At 35.7% G+C, this 17,824-nt stretch overlaps 1 protein-coding gene across 1 annotated transcript in view; it reads left to right on the top strand.

Moving 5' to 3' along the window:
- The first annotated feature begins 10,420 nt into the window (after positions 1-10,420).
- Positions 10,421-17,824, top strand: part of LOC146004866 (uncharacterized) — a 337,298-nt gene continuing 329,894 nt past the window's right edge. The window contains exon 1 of the mRNA XM_083143893.1: positions 10,421-10,493. Coding sequence (XP_083000019.1) covers positions 10,441-10,493 — 53 coding nt within the window. The 5' untranslated portion in view covers positions 10,421-10,440. The remainder of the gene's footprint in view (positions 10,494-17,824) is intronic.

Here is a 17,824-nt window from a genome sequence, read left to right as displayed (position 1 = left end):
ATAAAACCAAACATTATCTATTAAACGAAAAGTTCACGATTGTCAATAAACGATTTAACCTATCTGAGCTTTCAGGAACTTTGCACGCATAAATCCACTGTCTAGGCCAATGACAGAAAAGCAAGCAATACTTTTATTTATTCTTTAAATCAATTAAAGGAATGTGTAAGAATTTAAAAGAAATAAAGAGCGGAACGGAATGACTGTTGTTCTACCTTAAAAATTGTTGTTCTTCGAAATAGTAAAATAAGAAGGATTTAATCCAACACCTTAACACACTGTTCCACGACTCTCTATTGACTAACACTGTCTGTCCTGAAAAGTCCTGAAATTGAGAATTGAATGAAATGATATAAGCTGCTAGCTGTCCCAGGTTCGATCCTCCTTACGAGGTGTTCTCTTTTATTTAATTCTCCTTCTATTAAACAAGAGCATGGCAACATTATTTGTAATAATAGTGCATAGTGGCTAGATTGTCCTAAAACTGGAATTTACTAAAAAAAATAAACAAATAAATGAATTGACACACGATTAAAGGGATATTTTCACGTATCAGATCTTGAATTATGATACTCTAACGATAATTGTGTTCTGCTTCAAAGACATTGACAAATATCAATGAAATAACAATTTATATTTGTGACAATTCGGGACACACTAATATTACCCCTTTTTCCACTCGAGTTCAATGCAAAAATACCTTCAAAAATATCGAATGAAAAGTTTCCATTAAATGTTTTCGCCCAGTCGTATTACCTTCGTTTTCTTTGTTACAAACAAGTATTCTTTGCACATGACATGTAGGAGGGGGGTTGGATCTGCATTTCACATTGGTCAGCTCCTTCTACCTGTGTTCAGGAGCGAAAGCTTGTGGGGTAGTGGTTACCGTTAAGGATTGATAATCTGATGGTCGTAGGTTCAAACCCCTTCGGTGGCAGAAACTTTTCGTACGTTTTAGACATATCCCATTGCGTTCATTGTCCACGCCGTATGAAACGGAATGATTCAGATTGGAATTAACGATGGGGGGAGGGGAAATGTTAAATAACAAAATTTCAACGAACCGAGAAGAGGAGAAAAATTGGATAAATATGAAAATTACATTCATGTTTTTAGTGGTATAATCGCATGTAAAATCAAAGATCTTACGTGGAAGATTTTATCTTGCTCTGAACTCGGCCAAAAGGAATTTCGCACCGATCTAATACATTCTCCAATACATTATAAAATGTTAATGAATGTTTCATGTCGATAATTTTATCAATTCATCAGTTCTTGACGCCGAGACGTATTTTCTGCAACTACCCCTTCTCACCTCTCGTCTCCAGTCCTTTCTGTTATTAACTTCTCCTTCTCCTTCTTCTCTCCCGTCCTTCTCCTCCATTTTTATCACATACCGCCTTCACTACTTTTCTCGCCTCTTGTCTCCATCCCACTCTTCTCCACTCCTCTTATCTCCTCTCCTGTCTTATATTTCCGACTCCACTGCACTCTTCTCCTCTTCTTTTCGTTCTTCTCTTTTTCTCTCCTTTACTCTACTCTCCACTCCCCTCTTATCGTCTACTCCTCTGCTCTCCAAACTCCTTTCCTCCTCTTCTATCATCTCCCTTTCCTTCCTCTCTTCTCTCCTCTTTGCTCGATTTTCCTCATCTCTCCTCGCATCTTTTTCCTTTCTCCTCATTACTTCTCCTATCCACTTCCTCTGTCCTCTATTTTCTTCCCTTCCTTACTTTTCCTCTTCTCCATTTGCTTTCTCTTTTCTCCTCTCCTTTGTCCCCTTTCGTTTCCTCTCTCCACTTTTCCTTTGTGTAGACTCATCAACAATGAAATACTATTAAATCGATGTTGTTTCTTTCTGAGAGTATTGCAACAAATGTAATACTGATTTTTTTCTAGTTTTATGCAATAATATTTGGATATCTTTCTTTCGCGTATATTATAAATACCTAATGTGCATGTGGCAACCCTGAAATTGAGCCTAACTCTACATGCAACCCACCAACGCCTTGTGTAAATTGGGTTGCCTAGTTTAAAATGTCGTTGTCCTAAAACTTTTGAGAGACACTGTACAAGCAGATGTGTCAATGTTAGTAAACTTCCAGGACAGTTTAACGGGTGTGATACTTAAGCAGATTTTGGACACCATACCACTACAGTCTCCGATCACTATAGCCACGGTGCCACAGAATTATAAATATTTACAAGAATCAGTGCTAGAAATTTGTTATGTACTACTTTCAGCGAAAACTCTTGAAATACCAAAAGTATCTCAATTATAGAAGTCACGTTGTTTGGCAACAATGCCTAGCTACAAGATAATGATTAAACAACCTACCCATTCCTGGCACAAGATATGGAACGATGTTCAAGCACCACATTTGTCGCCCTTGGTAAAATCTGCGTGGTATTGTGCGGTACAGGATATAGTGGTGATGGAAGAGAAATTACATAAATTAAAACTTTTACAAGACCCACTATGTTGTAAGTGTAAACAAAATGGTTCGATTTCACACTGGCTAAGTGAATGCATACGGACACGTTAAACGTGGAAATATCTGTGTGTGCTATTAGGAAAAATTTGTCGCACCCATTCCAATGCGTTTACTGTGCATAACAATGTTACCTACGTTTTCGTATTTTCCATGTACCAAATTGCGTAGTTTGCAATGGCTGGTTGGACATTATATATTGTTTTTCTGCATATATAAAGGTATAGATTTTCATGATCAATTTTTAATACATGTTAAACAGGAATATCATAAAGTGTCTCAAGGTAAAATAAAAATATTCTTCGCACATTTTTTAAAGATGCTTATTGAATTTTAAAGTAGAAAGAACTATTGTTATACAAAAACTGTAAAATTACTGTATTAAAAAAGTGGTTAGCACATCGCGTTGCAACTCTAGGGGTCCCGGGTTCGAATCCCGCTCGGGCCTGGATGTTTGTGTTTGTCCGAATTATGAGAACCAACGTGAATACAGCGAAAATTGACATGTGTGAAAGATTGTGAAAAGTGTGATTGACGGGGGAAACTGCCGAATAGGGATATTCAGTTTCAGTTGGTGTTTTAAGTCCACTTTATGCACAGTAGGGATGTTCCTTTTTTTCTAAAAAAAAAGGGGGTTAGCACATCGCGCTGCGACGCCAAGGGTTCCGGGTTCGAATCCCGCTTGGGCTTGGTTGTTTGTGAATGTCCATTCATCAATTTCATCATTTCATCACTCATCCCCATCTTCGCAAATTAGCCAAGAGGCACAAAACGCGAAGTAAAATAAACTGAATCAAACAGTGAATCAAAATAGGCTTAGCTTGCACCCCGAACTACTATACTATTTTGAATATTTACAATTTTCATATTTCTTTATTAAAATCATGAAAAAATCTAAAAATGATAAATACAATTGTTACATCTGGTGACGATGTTAACGAGGCTAGAGAAGTTAGGACAGGTATTCCTCTTTTTATTACATTATTATTGAATAAGATCTCCCTTTGAGTGGTATAATGTGGACATTCAAATATAACATGATTAGTATCTTCCTGGTCTAGATTGTACTTGCACAAAGGTGAATTAACTACATTAATTTTATATAAATGGTGATTTAAACGTATGTGACCTGATCTCAATCTTAGTATTAAAACTAAAAACTTTCTGGGTATATTAATTGTATAAAACCACGGAGTCTTATTGTTTAAATTTAGTACATTTTTATATGAATGACCCATATATGTAAATTTTTGTTTGACCCATATCTCCCAATCTTGTTGAATTTTGTTTTTAACTCTTGGTAACATATCTAATTATGATAATAATGTATTCGTTCTGTGATCCATTATTCTTGCTTCTTTAGCATTTTTATCTGCCACTTCATTATAATGGAACCCTGAATGTGCTGGAATATTTATGTAACTTTTTATATGACGATTGTACACTGTATAAAACACTTTTACCATCTGTTAATATTAATATTCTATTTCCTGGTTTTTTATTGATATACATTAATGAAAGATATATTCTATATGCTTCTGCCGAGAAAATAGAACACTCTCCAAGTAGTCTAAACTTTTTAATATTTCCATTAGAAGAGTCAATAAAAGCACATCCTACTTCTTTATTTTTTGATGTATCTGTGTATATGAATCTATAATCCTCCCAATTTTGTAAATATGATTGAATATTTTATAACTTGTTAATGAAACATTTCTTACTGGTATTTGGTCATATGGAACTTCATACATAGGATGTTTGTTATGCGTTAGTATTGTTGAAAATAAATCTTGAAATTCTATTTTACATTGTAGGAAAGTTGAATATTGTCCCTTTATTTTGTTCTCTTGATATAAAGTCCATTGGTCTTGCATAAGTTTATTAACTGGATGTTCTTGTGTTTCCCACCACTTGAAAACAAATTTATTTGTAAGCCATTTGCATCTATACTTAAAAGGTTTCTCTATGGATTCTAAATAAACTCCAACATTGGGAGCTGAATTCATGAGTCCCAATGATCTCCTCAAGACTTTCCTTTCTAAACTATCTATCTTGCATAGAATTATTTCTGTATCATTTCCATAAATGCTGCATCCTTATTCTAACTTAGGCCTAAAAAAGTTTTTGTAAAATAACAGCATTATTCTTGGGTGAACACCACAATTAGTATTTGCTAAAATCTTTAGCATGCTGAAATTTTTTTCACCTTTAGCTTGTAAATACCTTATATGATCCATCCCCATCAATTTTCCATCAAAATTAATTCCTAAATATTTTATTTTATTTTGAAATGGAACACCAGCAATTTGTGTCAACGTATTTGGAAATTTATGTTCACTTTTGTTATTAAAACATACAGCTGCTGACTTGTTCTGTGATATGATAAAATTCATTCCCTCTAGACAGCATTTCACTTCATAAATTTTTTTTCCTATTTTCTGAATACCTTCATATCGATTACAAAATGATCCTAATATACACAAATCTTCTGCATAATGAATTATTTTATTGTAGAATTATGAAATTGAAATATTCCTTTCATATATACGTATATTAAATAATAATGGACTGAGTGGGCTCCGTCAGATAATCCTTGTGAAGTGGTACGGGGCCCACTAAGTGTATCCTGAAACCAAAACAATATCTTCCTATTTATCATCAAATTCCATATTATCTTCATAATTATTTTCGGAGTATTTGTCTGATTAACATATCAATTAATATATGAGGATCAACAATATCATATGCCCTTGTATATCTATAAAGTGAGCAAACGTATATTGTTTCATATACATTGCATTTTGAACATGCAATGTTAATGTTGCTAATGCATCAATACAACCCTTGTTTATCCTAAAACCAAACTGATTTGGATAAGAATAATGTTCTTTCTCAAAATACCACTCTAATCTTTTTAGTAATAATATTTCAAATATCTTTTCAATTCTAGGAGTCAACGTAATAGGTCGATATGATTCAGCTTCTTTTGGATCTTTATTTGGTTTAAGTATAGGTAGTATCACATGGTGTTTTCCAATTTTGTGGTACATTTCCACTTCTAAGAATATTATTATAAATATTTACAAGTACATTTAATGCATTATCCGATTGGTGTCCTATCATTTCATATGTAATTCCATCGAATTCTGAGGCAGTTGATTTCATAGTATTTAGGGTTTCTTTTAATTCTTGCAATGTTATTTCCGAATAAAATTCATCACTGGAATATATATTATTTATAATCCCGGGTTTTTTATTTCTCACATAACAAGGTGTAAACTTACTTTCAAAATTGTCTTGCCAAATTTTTGTTATAGATGAAACTCTAGTTTTATGTCCTTTCCTAAGATAATTTTTTTTTTCCAAATTGTGTTTTTTTTTTAACAGATGGTGATAATGATTCAGAGAATTCTTCCCATGCTTGCCTTTTGCTTTATTAAATATACGTTTTGCTTTAGCTATTGCTTGTTTTAAATTTATGCAATTATTTGGCGAAGGTTGTTCAGCAAATATTTCAGACAATCGTATTCTTTCTTTTCTTGCATCTTGACACTCATCATTCCACCAACTTATAGTAGGAAAGTTGCTTTTATTATTAATTTTATTCCGTATAGCTACAATATCCATTGCATACGTTATTAATTGTAAATAACGTTGACACGTTATATTTTGTTCCTGTTTATTATCTTCTATTGAGATATGAGAGTCCAAAATTACAGAATATAATTCCCAAACAATGTTTTTAACCTGCCACCTTCTAATTGGTAATGAATATATTTTAGGTACTGAGTGTACATCATTTAACAGTGTAATGAAAATTGGCAAATGATAACTACCCCTATTCACAAATCTACTTCCCAAAATAATTGATTTATTATATTATTTGACACAATAGTTAAATCTATGGCTGTTGGTGATTTTCCATTCCATGGATAATGAGTAGCTGGCCCATCGCTCATGAAATGTAATGATCGATTACCAACCCAGTCCAAAATACTACATCCTAATGCATCTCTATAGTTACAACCCTATGCGTCATGATAAGCATTCATATCTCCTGTGATAATGACATTATCCTGGACATAATATAATAATTCATTAAAGTGTGTTACTTTAACATTTCGAGATTTATAACTCGATGGAATATAGTAAATTGATACTATAGTACACTTTAATGTGTTCATCTTCATTTTCACTGCTATTAATTCTACATTAAATAATTTTATCAACCCTAGTGATTCTGGTAATGTTACTATCTAAAATGTTATACTTTCATGTATATATAAACCTACACCTCTCGTATCTTTAGTATGTAAATTAGATATTAACTCGTAATGAGGTATTTAATAATATGGATGCTGTCTACCACGAAATTCGGACAGACTAAATATACCTGGATGATGCTCATCTATAATTTGTAATACTTCTAATCTTCTAGCTGTAAATGAATTTATATTCTATTGCACTATAAAATACATACCTATTTTTCTCTTTTACAAGTTTAGCTTTCTGATAATATTGCAATTATCTTTCCTATAATTTGTTGCATTTAAATTAAGATCTTCTGTTTCTTCCCGGAATCATTTAATTCATGAACTGATTCAATCATGTCTGGTAAAAGTCCAACAATGACTGGTATATTTCCTTTTGACTACAATAAACAGATTTACGATCTGAATATCTTCTGCAATTTATATTGTCCATATCTTGTTTTTGCTTACTAAAAGGGGATTCTCTCAAATATACTGGATATTTGTATTTTATTTGTTCTTTTTCTGTGTCTGATGAGGATGAACAATCTACATTCACATCCTTTTTTTCCCCGTGAGAGTTGTACAATACGTCTTGTAGCCGTTTTCATAATCTTCTTTGAAGGTGATGTAAAAACTTTGTTGTATTGTACTCTCATTTTTTGACCATTATTGTCTTTCGATATTTTCTTTCGTTCCGCCATTTGAGTTACAGAACTCGCACAATAACTCTCTCTCCCCTCTTTGAAACTATCACTTGTTGGTTCATTCTTCTCATTCACATAACTCTTTTTGATGAGAGGGAATTCCAATCCGTTTCTTCAAACAGTTTCATGTTAAAATTGATCCCTAAGTAATTTGATTTTTTGTTCACATGATATATTTCTTGAATTATTTTCCGTCACCATACCTTTTGCTTCAAAATATGAGATGTTTTTCTCGGCCATAATAATTTGAATTTGCTTTTCATCCTGATATTTTGAGCACATTTTGTTGCAAGCGTAATGATCTCCTTTGCAATTTTTACATGTTTCACTCATTTCGCAGTTTCCTTCGTGATAATCTTGGCCACATTTATAACACAATTTTTTACCCTTGCACTGTTGACCTGTGTGGGCAAATCTGAAACATCTATTACATTGCAACACTGGTTTCACACGTGGCACTACCTCAACTATTTGTTTTCCAACTGCTATGTATTGTGGTAAAACTGTCCCCTTAAAAGTCACACATAAGACTTGAGTAGGTTCAAGCTTAAATGACCCATCATTCCGCCATATTTTTCTTCTTCATTCTTTCCATCTTAGTCACTAGCACTGGGCTTTCTATACTGCTTTCCAAATACTGCATTTCAAACTCTGTGGGTATTCCAAATACAAGGTAGGAACTGGCATTTACTCCTAAATTGTCTAATAACACTTTATTTTTCATTAACTTCTTGTGACATGTTGAATAATGATAGAACTCTATTTCGTCCACTTTGATCTACATACGTACTTTACTCTCTCATTATTATCCATGAACATATATCCAACTTTAACTGGATGCAAATTTCCTAACTGTTTGTTTCTACTTTCTATTATCACTAAATAGGGTTCATTGGCACCTGTGTCATATTGGTATATTTTGTTTTCATGATTGGAAGTGTGTTCCATCCTAGAACTTTTGTTACCCATTTCATTTTGTGTTGTATTGTTCTTTCTTTTATTCGGCCCATTTACTTTGTGTGAAGTGTCCATAACATCATTTCCATCATTTTCTTCATGTTTTGAATCAGATGATATTCTATCCATATTATCACTGGTTATAGTATTATTGCATATCGCACTCTGTCCGTCCTCAATAATTCCCTTTTGATCCATTATGATAAATAAATGAGACAGTTAAAGCACATATCTATACAATCCAAAGGGATATTCAACTTTTTAAATTGTAATTGATTTGATTATTATCAATCAATTTTGTCCTTTTCTTTCACAATATATTATAATCTAAACACTACTTAGTCTTACTACACAAGTCCTTCAATTAAATTCAAACAACAGTCGATTCAATCTAGCGAACAATCTTGCTTATTGAACCAATACGCCATCTTTTTTCCCGATCGTATTTATCTTCAATCTGGATGCTTGTCAAAATTTCCAACAGCAATAAATTTACGAACTCTCTTTGTCTAGTTTAAAATCTTCGACGATCCGTGACGAAAATATGATATTTCTTACGCGATATCCTAGCTTTTATACTATTTCGAGAAGACAGATTCAAGAACAGATGAATCGCTCACTATCTACAAGAGGATACTATCAACAAAACTGACATCTATACATGATTATAAATACAAATTCACAGAGTGCACTCTCGCAAACATGAAGATACATTAAACTACTCATAATAGAGCATAAAATATAATAAATATTAAACAAAAGATGTACTTTACAAACAAGGTGCAATATTACATATAATAACACGGAAATTACGCTTTGTTTTCTCAAAATAAATATATTAGTGACATATTTTAAAGTTGTGACGTCACATAAAAATATGGATCATATCAAAGTGAGTCCGAATCACTATGTGCCTCCACAGAACTCCTGATTTCAAGGGACATCGAAATAATCTATTGCTTATGTAGCTGATTCCACCTAATTCCATTTCTTTATTTAACGTTATTTTTCTATCTAATTGTTTAATCGAGACGATGATGATGAGCAGGAGAAACACAGTGATACATACATGCCTTGCTCGCTACGGAGCCGGCTGTTATTTTGTTACCGTATGCTACGTTAATCGTTAAATGAAAGTGAACGGCTCCTTTTAAAATGCTTCCATGGTTTTAAGATGTTGAAGTTGGCAACGCTGGAGTAGATGACAATCAGCCTACAAGCACTCGACGCAAGCACACTGGGAAATGGAATAAGTCATAGCGTCCGAAATGTGTGGAAAAGGATAGGGAAACCTTAAATGCCCCATAAGTTATTATATTACCGTGGTTGCTAATACAGCAATGCGAAACTTAAATTGGCTGGTTTTTCACAAGCTATTAGAGAATGGTACCAACAAAGAAGCCAGGTCAACCTCAACTGACTCTCTTCCTGAGCTACTAGCATGAAACGTTGATGTCTCGATGTAGGTGGAAACATAATGTTGGAACTCGAATAAATTCTTCCCGTTTGGTTTGCCAGTTATTTGCGTGTAAATTGAAAACAGTTCACATTCCTTCGTAACACGATTTCCCTCGGTCTACAATAGTGTAAATTGGGCTGACGAAATAGCCATCTAGTCTTAAAATTGTTTAACTGCGTAGATAGGATACTCTCTTTTCACCCTTTATTTTAAATGGTGTAAGGAAATAAGAGGAGTAAGGGATTATAATTTGCCGAGTACAAATTTATTGGAAAACTCATCATTGATTGTATTTGAATGATGTTCGCCTACCAAAAACCAGAGTATTGTTTCAGAATATCTAGGACTCATTCCATTCATTGTATCATTTTACTTTTCAGTGACTCCTAGAATATTGCATAATGATCCATGTGGAACAGGCACACTGTAAATCTCCACCCCATCCACCATGGGCTGCTCGTGAGTGTTTTGTACCTCCCGAAACTCGAAAGAGAAGGATGGAAATGAAAGTCAAGGAAACGTTTACACAAGTGTTTGAACCAACTTATACCTGTGCGAGGGAATTCTCTGAAGCGAAGATGGAGCACACACTCAAATACATTTCAAGCAAACACACATCTCTCAAGATAAGGTAAGTTTCTGTTTGTAAAAATTTTAGTACTTTAAAAAGAGTATTCCTTCCTGATTGAGAAATCCGAGTATGTACAAAATTGTTTAAACCAGGGGAAAATGTACATAATTAAAAACACGAAGCCACTTGGAATGACTACCGTTATGACGTTCCACACTGTTAATGGAGGAATACGCAACAGATGAAACGATACTATAACAGTTAGACAATCATCTAAAGTTACAAAGCATCAACTACATTACAACATAAATATAAATAGATTTATTTAGGTACAAAAGCAATACACAACATAAAATATAACAAATATTGGTCATACTTTACTAACGCATGTTATAATATATAACATATATTTAATTTGTTATGATTGTTGCATTGCACAATAACTTCTTTGAATTGCAATAAGCGTAAAACAAATATAGGGTTTTAATTGTCCATGGTGTCGCAACTATCAGGTTTTACCTTTTTTCTAACCTCAATGAAGCAGTTTCTCTCTAGATAAGAAGACGCTTTGACGTATGCTGTGCAGTATTGTCACCAAGAGTGAGTCATAAGGGCGTGTTCAAAATATATGTTCTTCTTGTGCGTGTATGTAATAGTTGAAATTTTAAACAATAACATACTAATGATTTATGCTTATACGTATTTAGATCGTCTCCTTTCTTTACGTCACGAATTATGCTTTGGCCGTTTTCGACCATAGGGTCCACTAGGAGTAGTGCATTGAGAAATGCAATACACAGGATAGAGAAAGATCTCGGAACAGTATTCGTTTCTTTCTCCTTGGGTTACTCAAAATTGTTTGATCCTTAAGTGAATCAAGATAAAGATTGAAGGTTGAAGATGACAATCACGTCGTGGGTCAAAGAAAGGCATTTGTCATTGAACATACATGGAGTGATTATTAGAGGGTGAATGTTAGCTAGCTACGGATTTAGGCGAAACACCCTTTCACAATGTATGTGTACTCTAATGAGTACAAACAAGCAAATACAGCTGTTTCTTGGGTGGAGTGGATCAAGTGGACAGCAACTTACACAATTTGAATCGAGAGAAAGTATTGTTATATTCCAATTCTGATTTTGATGATTGACATTTCCAAATGGAATCCACGGTGGTCTAGTTAGAAGAGAGTCTCACTGTCACGCTGGAGACCCTAGTAGGAATCCTGGGGTGGGTTATCTAAGGTCGTGATTATTCCGGCCTTGTCTCCGGAACTCGCCCAGCCTCAAATCAATGAGAACCTGGGCGCAACCCTTCGGGTTTAAAACGGCCGGAGCTTGTTGCTCATCATATCACCTAAAAAATGACCGACATCCAGAATGTGTTGGCTCCTACTCCCACCTCCCCTTAATGTATCTTTATGGCATGCTGCTATATGCAATTTGATTTTCACTTTTTGCATTTGTGTATTTGCCATACACAATGCATGTATTTTAACATGCTCATTGGTTTCTCCATCGGATAATCTTAGGTTTCGCAGAGATAATCCGAGGCGAATTATGAAGAAGCATGGTGAAGCGAAACATCTTCCAGACGTACCCGTTGTTACTTGTTGTTAGACATGTCGCTCACAAAGTAAGAAAATAAACTTGAAAATCTCGTTGTAGCCAACAAGCATGAAACATAGACGCAGTTTGCGGGGACAAAAGAGCAAAACATCCCCCCTGATGATAAATGTCATGTAGATTTCCATACATCTTTAAAAAATCATTTCATGGTAATAGTGATATATTTTCACCACGAATTGCAGTATTGATTGTTTGATTTGATTTATTTTACTTCACTTTCTTCTGCCACGCCTGTCTAATCGCGAAGATGAAGATGATATGCTGAATTGATGAAGGAACAATCACGATGAACGCCCATGTCGAGGACGGAGGACTCCTGACATCGTGACACAATGTTATAACCAATCCGCCACGGAGGTCGGGAAGAATGATAATACTATTTCAATTCTCATTACAAATATTGTAATATAATAGTATTGTAAAATTATTTAAAAATGTGAAATCATTACCAAGTGAATTAGCGTAAATTCATAATAATAATAATAATAATAATAATAATTATTATTATTATTATTATTATTATCATTATAATTGTATTATTATAATTGAATGTTGCAATTTAATTAATATGGGAGAGTATTTCCAAATACAAGTTACAATTTCGGTTACTTCTTCAGGGCATAAATTGCTCTTCTTCCCTGCCATCTGTACGAACTCTGCATCAATGGTTTGGTCTTTCATGAGGACCATACGCGTATGTAGGACAAGGAAGTGCGGAAAAAGTATCGTGCGTCCGATTGCCCACTTTCGTGTCATTCTATAGAATGAAGGGATCTGAACCAGTTGTTTCTGCAATTAATTGCTGGGGTGATGTAAACTACTCATCATTCATCCTCTTGATGAGACCACTCGTCATTGACATGACGAGTTATCGCTTGGCATGCGAAAGGTACAAATTACACAAAGGAATTAAACTACTGAAAAGACAATGGTCACTCGTTGGGTTTTGCGAACCGTTGAACCTGTATCATGGCTGGGTGTAGGATAATTACCTGTCTATCTGAAGTCTTTAGCTGAATGAAAATAGCGAAGTCCTCTGTAAGTTTCTCTCCTATTTGTCGACCAGAGCGTTGTTCTACTCCTCACCTACTGCCTTGCTGACCACCTTCTCTCTCTCCACTCAATCTCCAAAGTCAGTCACCTCCCAGCTTGTCTCACCTCTATATTCCCTGGCCATCGAGCTCTTCCTCGATGCCGAATCGCCGAATCGTGTGATTATCATAATTGCTACCATGCAAACCGCTGACTCTAAAACCAGAAGTGTTACCTGTTCCTGAATGCTCAGGAGGTTTGCATGGCACAACACTGCATTGTAAACATGCCTAAGAGGCTTGAGACAGCTGAGAAAAACAAGTGAATGCCCTGGTCAACATGAAGCGTTCAGAGAGACTTAATAAAATAAACATACAATCTTAGGGATTGATACGCTTTGAAAGGCAAAGTCAGCTCCACTTTTTGGTCAAAATTTTTCTTTTGTTGTAATCTATCATGAAATAAATGCTCTGTCTGCTGGTGCAAGAATCAGACAGCTCCACAGGTTTGTTGCGTAGTAGGGATGGAAAAGGAGTTTCCTGGCGTGTTTCTGCCGGCGCATCATCGCAGACAGCTCCTGGAGCAGTCTGGTTGTTGCAGAGGCTATAGTTCACTGTTCGGCCACTTGCGGCGTGCAACAGTTGCTATTGAGACCGCACCCATCAATATGTATGTTACTGTTTCTTCTAGCTATTGCACGTGAATACCCCTTACTTCTTCGACATTTCATTTCTATATTCAGGTTTTCGTGTCTCGTGAAAATTTTATAATTTTGAGTTGTTTGGCACCGTGGTCTTTAATTTGTGTCTTAGAATATTCGATGGCACCATGATTGAAGAGCTAGTGGATATTGTGAAGGACTACTTTCTTGGCCAGATCTTAACCCCAGCTTATCTATAGCGTACGATAAACGTACTTACCCAGGAGGGAGGAGTCTGTGAGACTTTTCTCTCAATAAAATTCAAGAAACCATTTTGTTTTTCACCCGAGCCCTTCAATAATAACAACTTCGCATACTGTATATAATTCAGAAAGAAAGCAGTGATTTAGATAATTTCTAATTCTAACTCTAATTAACTTCCTCATTTTTTAAAATTTCGCTTTTTTAATAAATAAAGCGAAATTTATTTGTTTTTCTAAGTGTAAAAAAATAATTGAACCCAACTTCAATTTTAAAAATTTTAACAATATACCCTAGTATCAATTTGGTCCACTTATCTGAACCGAAGATACTGTATTTGCATATTTCCATATGTATTAATTAATCTTTTACATTGTTTGTGCTAGAAATTAATCCGTAACATAATGGCGCTATGAGAAATATACAAATAGATAGGTATTTTAGCAATATGCAACGTCTAGCAAATAGCTATGTCAACTCAAGAGCGCTCTATCATATGTCTTCAGCTAATTGTATTGCTACCCGATGATATTTAAAGTCATTGAGCAATGAATCTTATCCTAACAAGTATATTTCTTTGCAACTAGATGGCAGCATCACACAAATACTTACTGCTTTCATGTTCTCCAAGTACATTTATTTGCAACTAGATGGCAGTGGTGATATATAAAGCACTGTGTAGGAAGTATTTTCCGGAACCTAACTTGCGTGACATGCAAGAATTCTCATGTAACCTAGTTTTCCTCAGACAAATCAATAGTATTGTCACGAGAATTCTGCATTCCAAAGATTCCTGAGTGTGCGTGTGTGTGGAGATTGATGCACTTACGGGTGCATGTGAACATTGAGGCATTGACCTGTTAAGAATGTCTCAAGGTCATGTGACATCTGCTCATTGATTGCCTAAGAGTATAAATAGAAAGTTGCTCTCTATTATTCTCACTTTTGCTGGATTGGCAAGGGCGATAGAAGCTGAACAGACTTCACCAGAGCATCGGAGACTCAAAGCAGATGATTTGGTGAATGAATCTAAGTAGTGTCATAGGTTTTCGTAGCTTTTATTAAAAGTCAGCATGTCTCACTGACCTACCGGAAGTGAAGTTTGTGTACGGAAATTAGTGCCAGAGGATCTGAGTGGCCATGCAAAGGGATAGGTTGGCGAAACTCTATATAAAAGTATGGGTGAGTTTTATTCCAACATTACCAAGTGTGTGTGTTTCTGTGGACATCGATTCACTTATGCTTGCGTGTTAACATTGAGGCATTGACCTGTTAAGAATGTCACATCAATAATACTGGCTCTTGAATGTCATGCCCCCTCCCCTGTGGGGGGTCACGTGACTTGTGCTGATTGGTTGGTTAAGGAGAATTTCCAGATTAGTAAATTGAGGTTATAAATATAAAGGTTTTGCTAATGTGGAATGCAAAAGCTCAGTTCTTGGCCCACTCAGGGATTCGAATCCTGTTAGGTTTAACAGCATAAAATTTTTATTATGAACAACAAGAATTGTCATATGGACTGTTGATTTTTTTTTAACAGACCTAATAATGAGTTATGACTTGTGCTGTCTTGCAAGTCTCTCGAGTTTGATATCTGGTGAAGGAATATGATGCCACAAACTGTATACAAGATATGCAGTCCCTGGAATGAGATGGACGAGGCTTATGAATCTTGACTTATACACTTGTACAATATGGCAATGAATGGATGTTTTTTTATTAAGCATAGCAGTGTGTTTTTGCCTATTTCAATATCAGGCAACAATGTTAGAAAGTGTGTGCATGACCTTAAGAATACAATTTAAAATCCCTAATGTGATATGAACCTCCCTTCACATTTGAATATGCGAAAATAAGGCCCTTTGAATAATCGAGGAGAACGATCACAAAAAAGGTTGCAATGGTATAGAGAGGGGTCAGGAGTTCAAACTTCAGACGATTTTTGTTAATCTGCAAGGGTTCAGGGCATACGGATATCAGTACGAAAATTTGTAAAAAAAGAAGAAGCAAGGCTATTTTGGCTAATGGCAACGATGAGGATGAATAATGGTTATTTTAATGAAATTGACGTGGGGCACTTAGAAAACACACGTCTGCTTCAAAGTGTATTGCACCAACAGCTACAATTGACCCCCTTACCCACAAATTGTTGCAGATTAACAAAAAATCTCTGAAGTTTGAACTCGTAACCCCTCTATGTACCATTGCAAGCTCTTTGTGATTGTTTTCCTCGATTATTCAAAGTGCTTTATTTTCGCATATTCAAATACACACAAGTGAAGGGGAGGTTCATATCACATTAGTGATTTTAAATTGTATTCTTAGGGCCATGCACACACTTTCTAACATTGTTGCCTGATATTAAAATAAGCGAAAACACACTGCTATGCTTAATAAAAAGAAACAACCGTTCATTGCCAGATTGTACAAGTGTATAGGTCGAGGTTCATAAGCCTCGTCCATCTCAATTCAGGGACTGCATATTTTGTATAAAGTTTATAGTGGCATCATATTCCTTCACCAGATATCAAACTCGAGACTTGCAAGACAGCACAAGTCATAACTTATTATTAGGTCTATTAAAAAGTAAATCGTCAGTCCATATGACAATTCTTGCTGGCCGTGATTAAATTTTTATGCTGTTTAACCTAACAGGATTCGAATCTCTGAAGGGGCCAAGGACTGAGCTTTTGCATACCACATTAGCAAAACATTTACACGTATATATATTGCCTCAATTTACTAATCGGGAAATTCGATTTAGCCAACCAATCAGCACATGTCACATGCCCCCACAGGGGGCATGACATTCACGAGTCAGTATTATTGATATGACATTCTTAACAGGTCAATGCCTCGATATTCACACGCACGCATAAGTGCATCAATGTCCACACACACAAACACACACACACACGTGGCTGAAGGACGATCGGGACTTTCCCGACCGACAGTGCATTCGCTGTTCGTTTGTCAGTGACGTGACACACTCCGCTCCCTTCGCCCCTCGCGCTGTACGAGGAACTTTCGGTCCGCGACCAGTGACATGACGTCATTCACTCGTGGTGTGTTCCTGAGTTATGTTTATACTGCAGTTTTCTGTTCCTGGCCTGGACTGGCTTTTTTCGTGCGGGAAAATTCTAGGGAGGAGAAAGTATATCGGAGAGGTGCATCAAGCAGCTCACACGTGCAGATGTGACATCACCATAGCGACCGTGCATCAGCTGTTCTAGTACTCGTCAGTGTCAACGACTACCCGCAGTGTTGCAGCCTAACCAGGATTTCAGATGCCCAGATGGTGCAGTGAATGCCAGATCGGTGAGTACAACAGTGTTTGGTTCAATATTTCATAATTTATTCCTTTCATTTCAATACGCATTGCTGAGTCTCTCTCACCTTGAGGCATGGCAGACTTAGCACATCTTCTAAAGCAAAGTGCCGCCTACGGGGGGGCAAATAACGAGATTACAGTCGTATATTAGCAGTGTTGATCCAGAGGCGCCGAACGTTCAACAGATCAAGATTCGGCTGAAGCAACTGAACACATTATGGCCCAAGCTAGAAGAAATTCAGGATTGCATTGAATTTGAAGCCACAGACGATGAACACACGGCAGTTCGAGAGACAATCGAACTTTCATATTTCGATCCCAAGTCGCAGATGCTAACATTAATTGAGGGATATCATTCAAATACAGACGGCGCGGAAAATGAACACAGGGCTTCGTGCAAGTCTCAAGAGCTTCCACATTTCAGTGGAAATTACACCCAATGGGTATCATTCAAAGACACACTTTCTTCGCTCATACACGATAATTCCGATATTTCAAA

The sequence above is a fragment of the Lepisma saccharinum genome, chromosome 22 (assembly GCF_977018435.1).
Source record: "Lepisma saccharinum chromosome 22, izLepSacc3.1, whole genome shotgun sequence".
NCBI lineage: Eukaryota > Metazoa > Arthropoda > Insecta > Zygentoma > Lepismatidae > Lepisma > Lepisma saccharinum.
The sequence above is the reverse complement of the archived record's forward strand: the minus strand, read 5'-3'. Positions and strand labels throughout refer to the sequence as shown.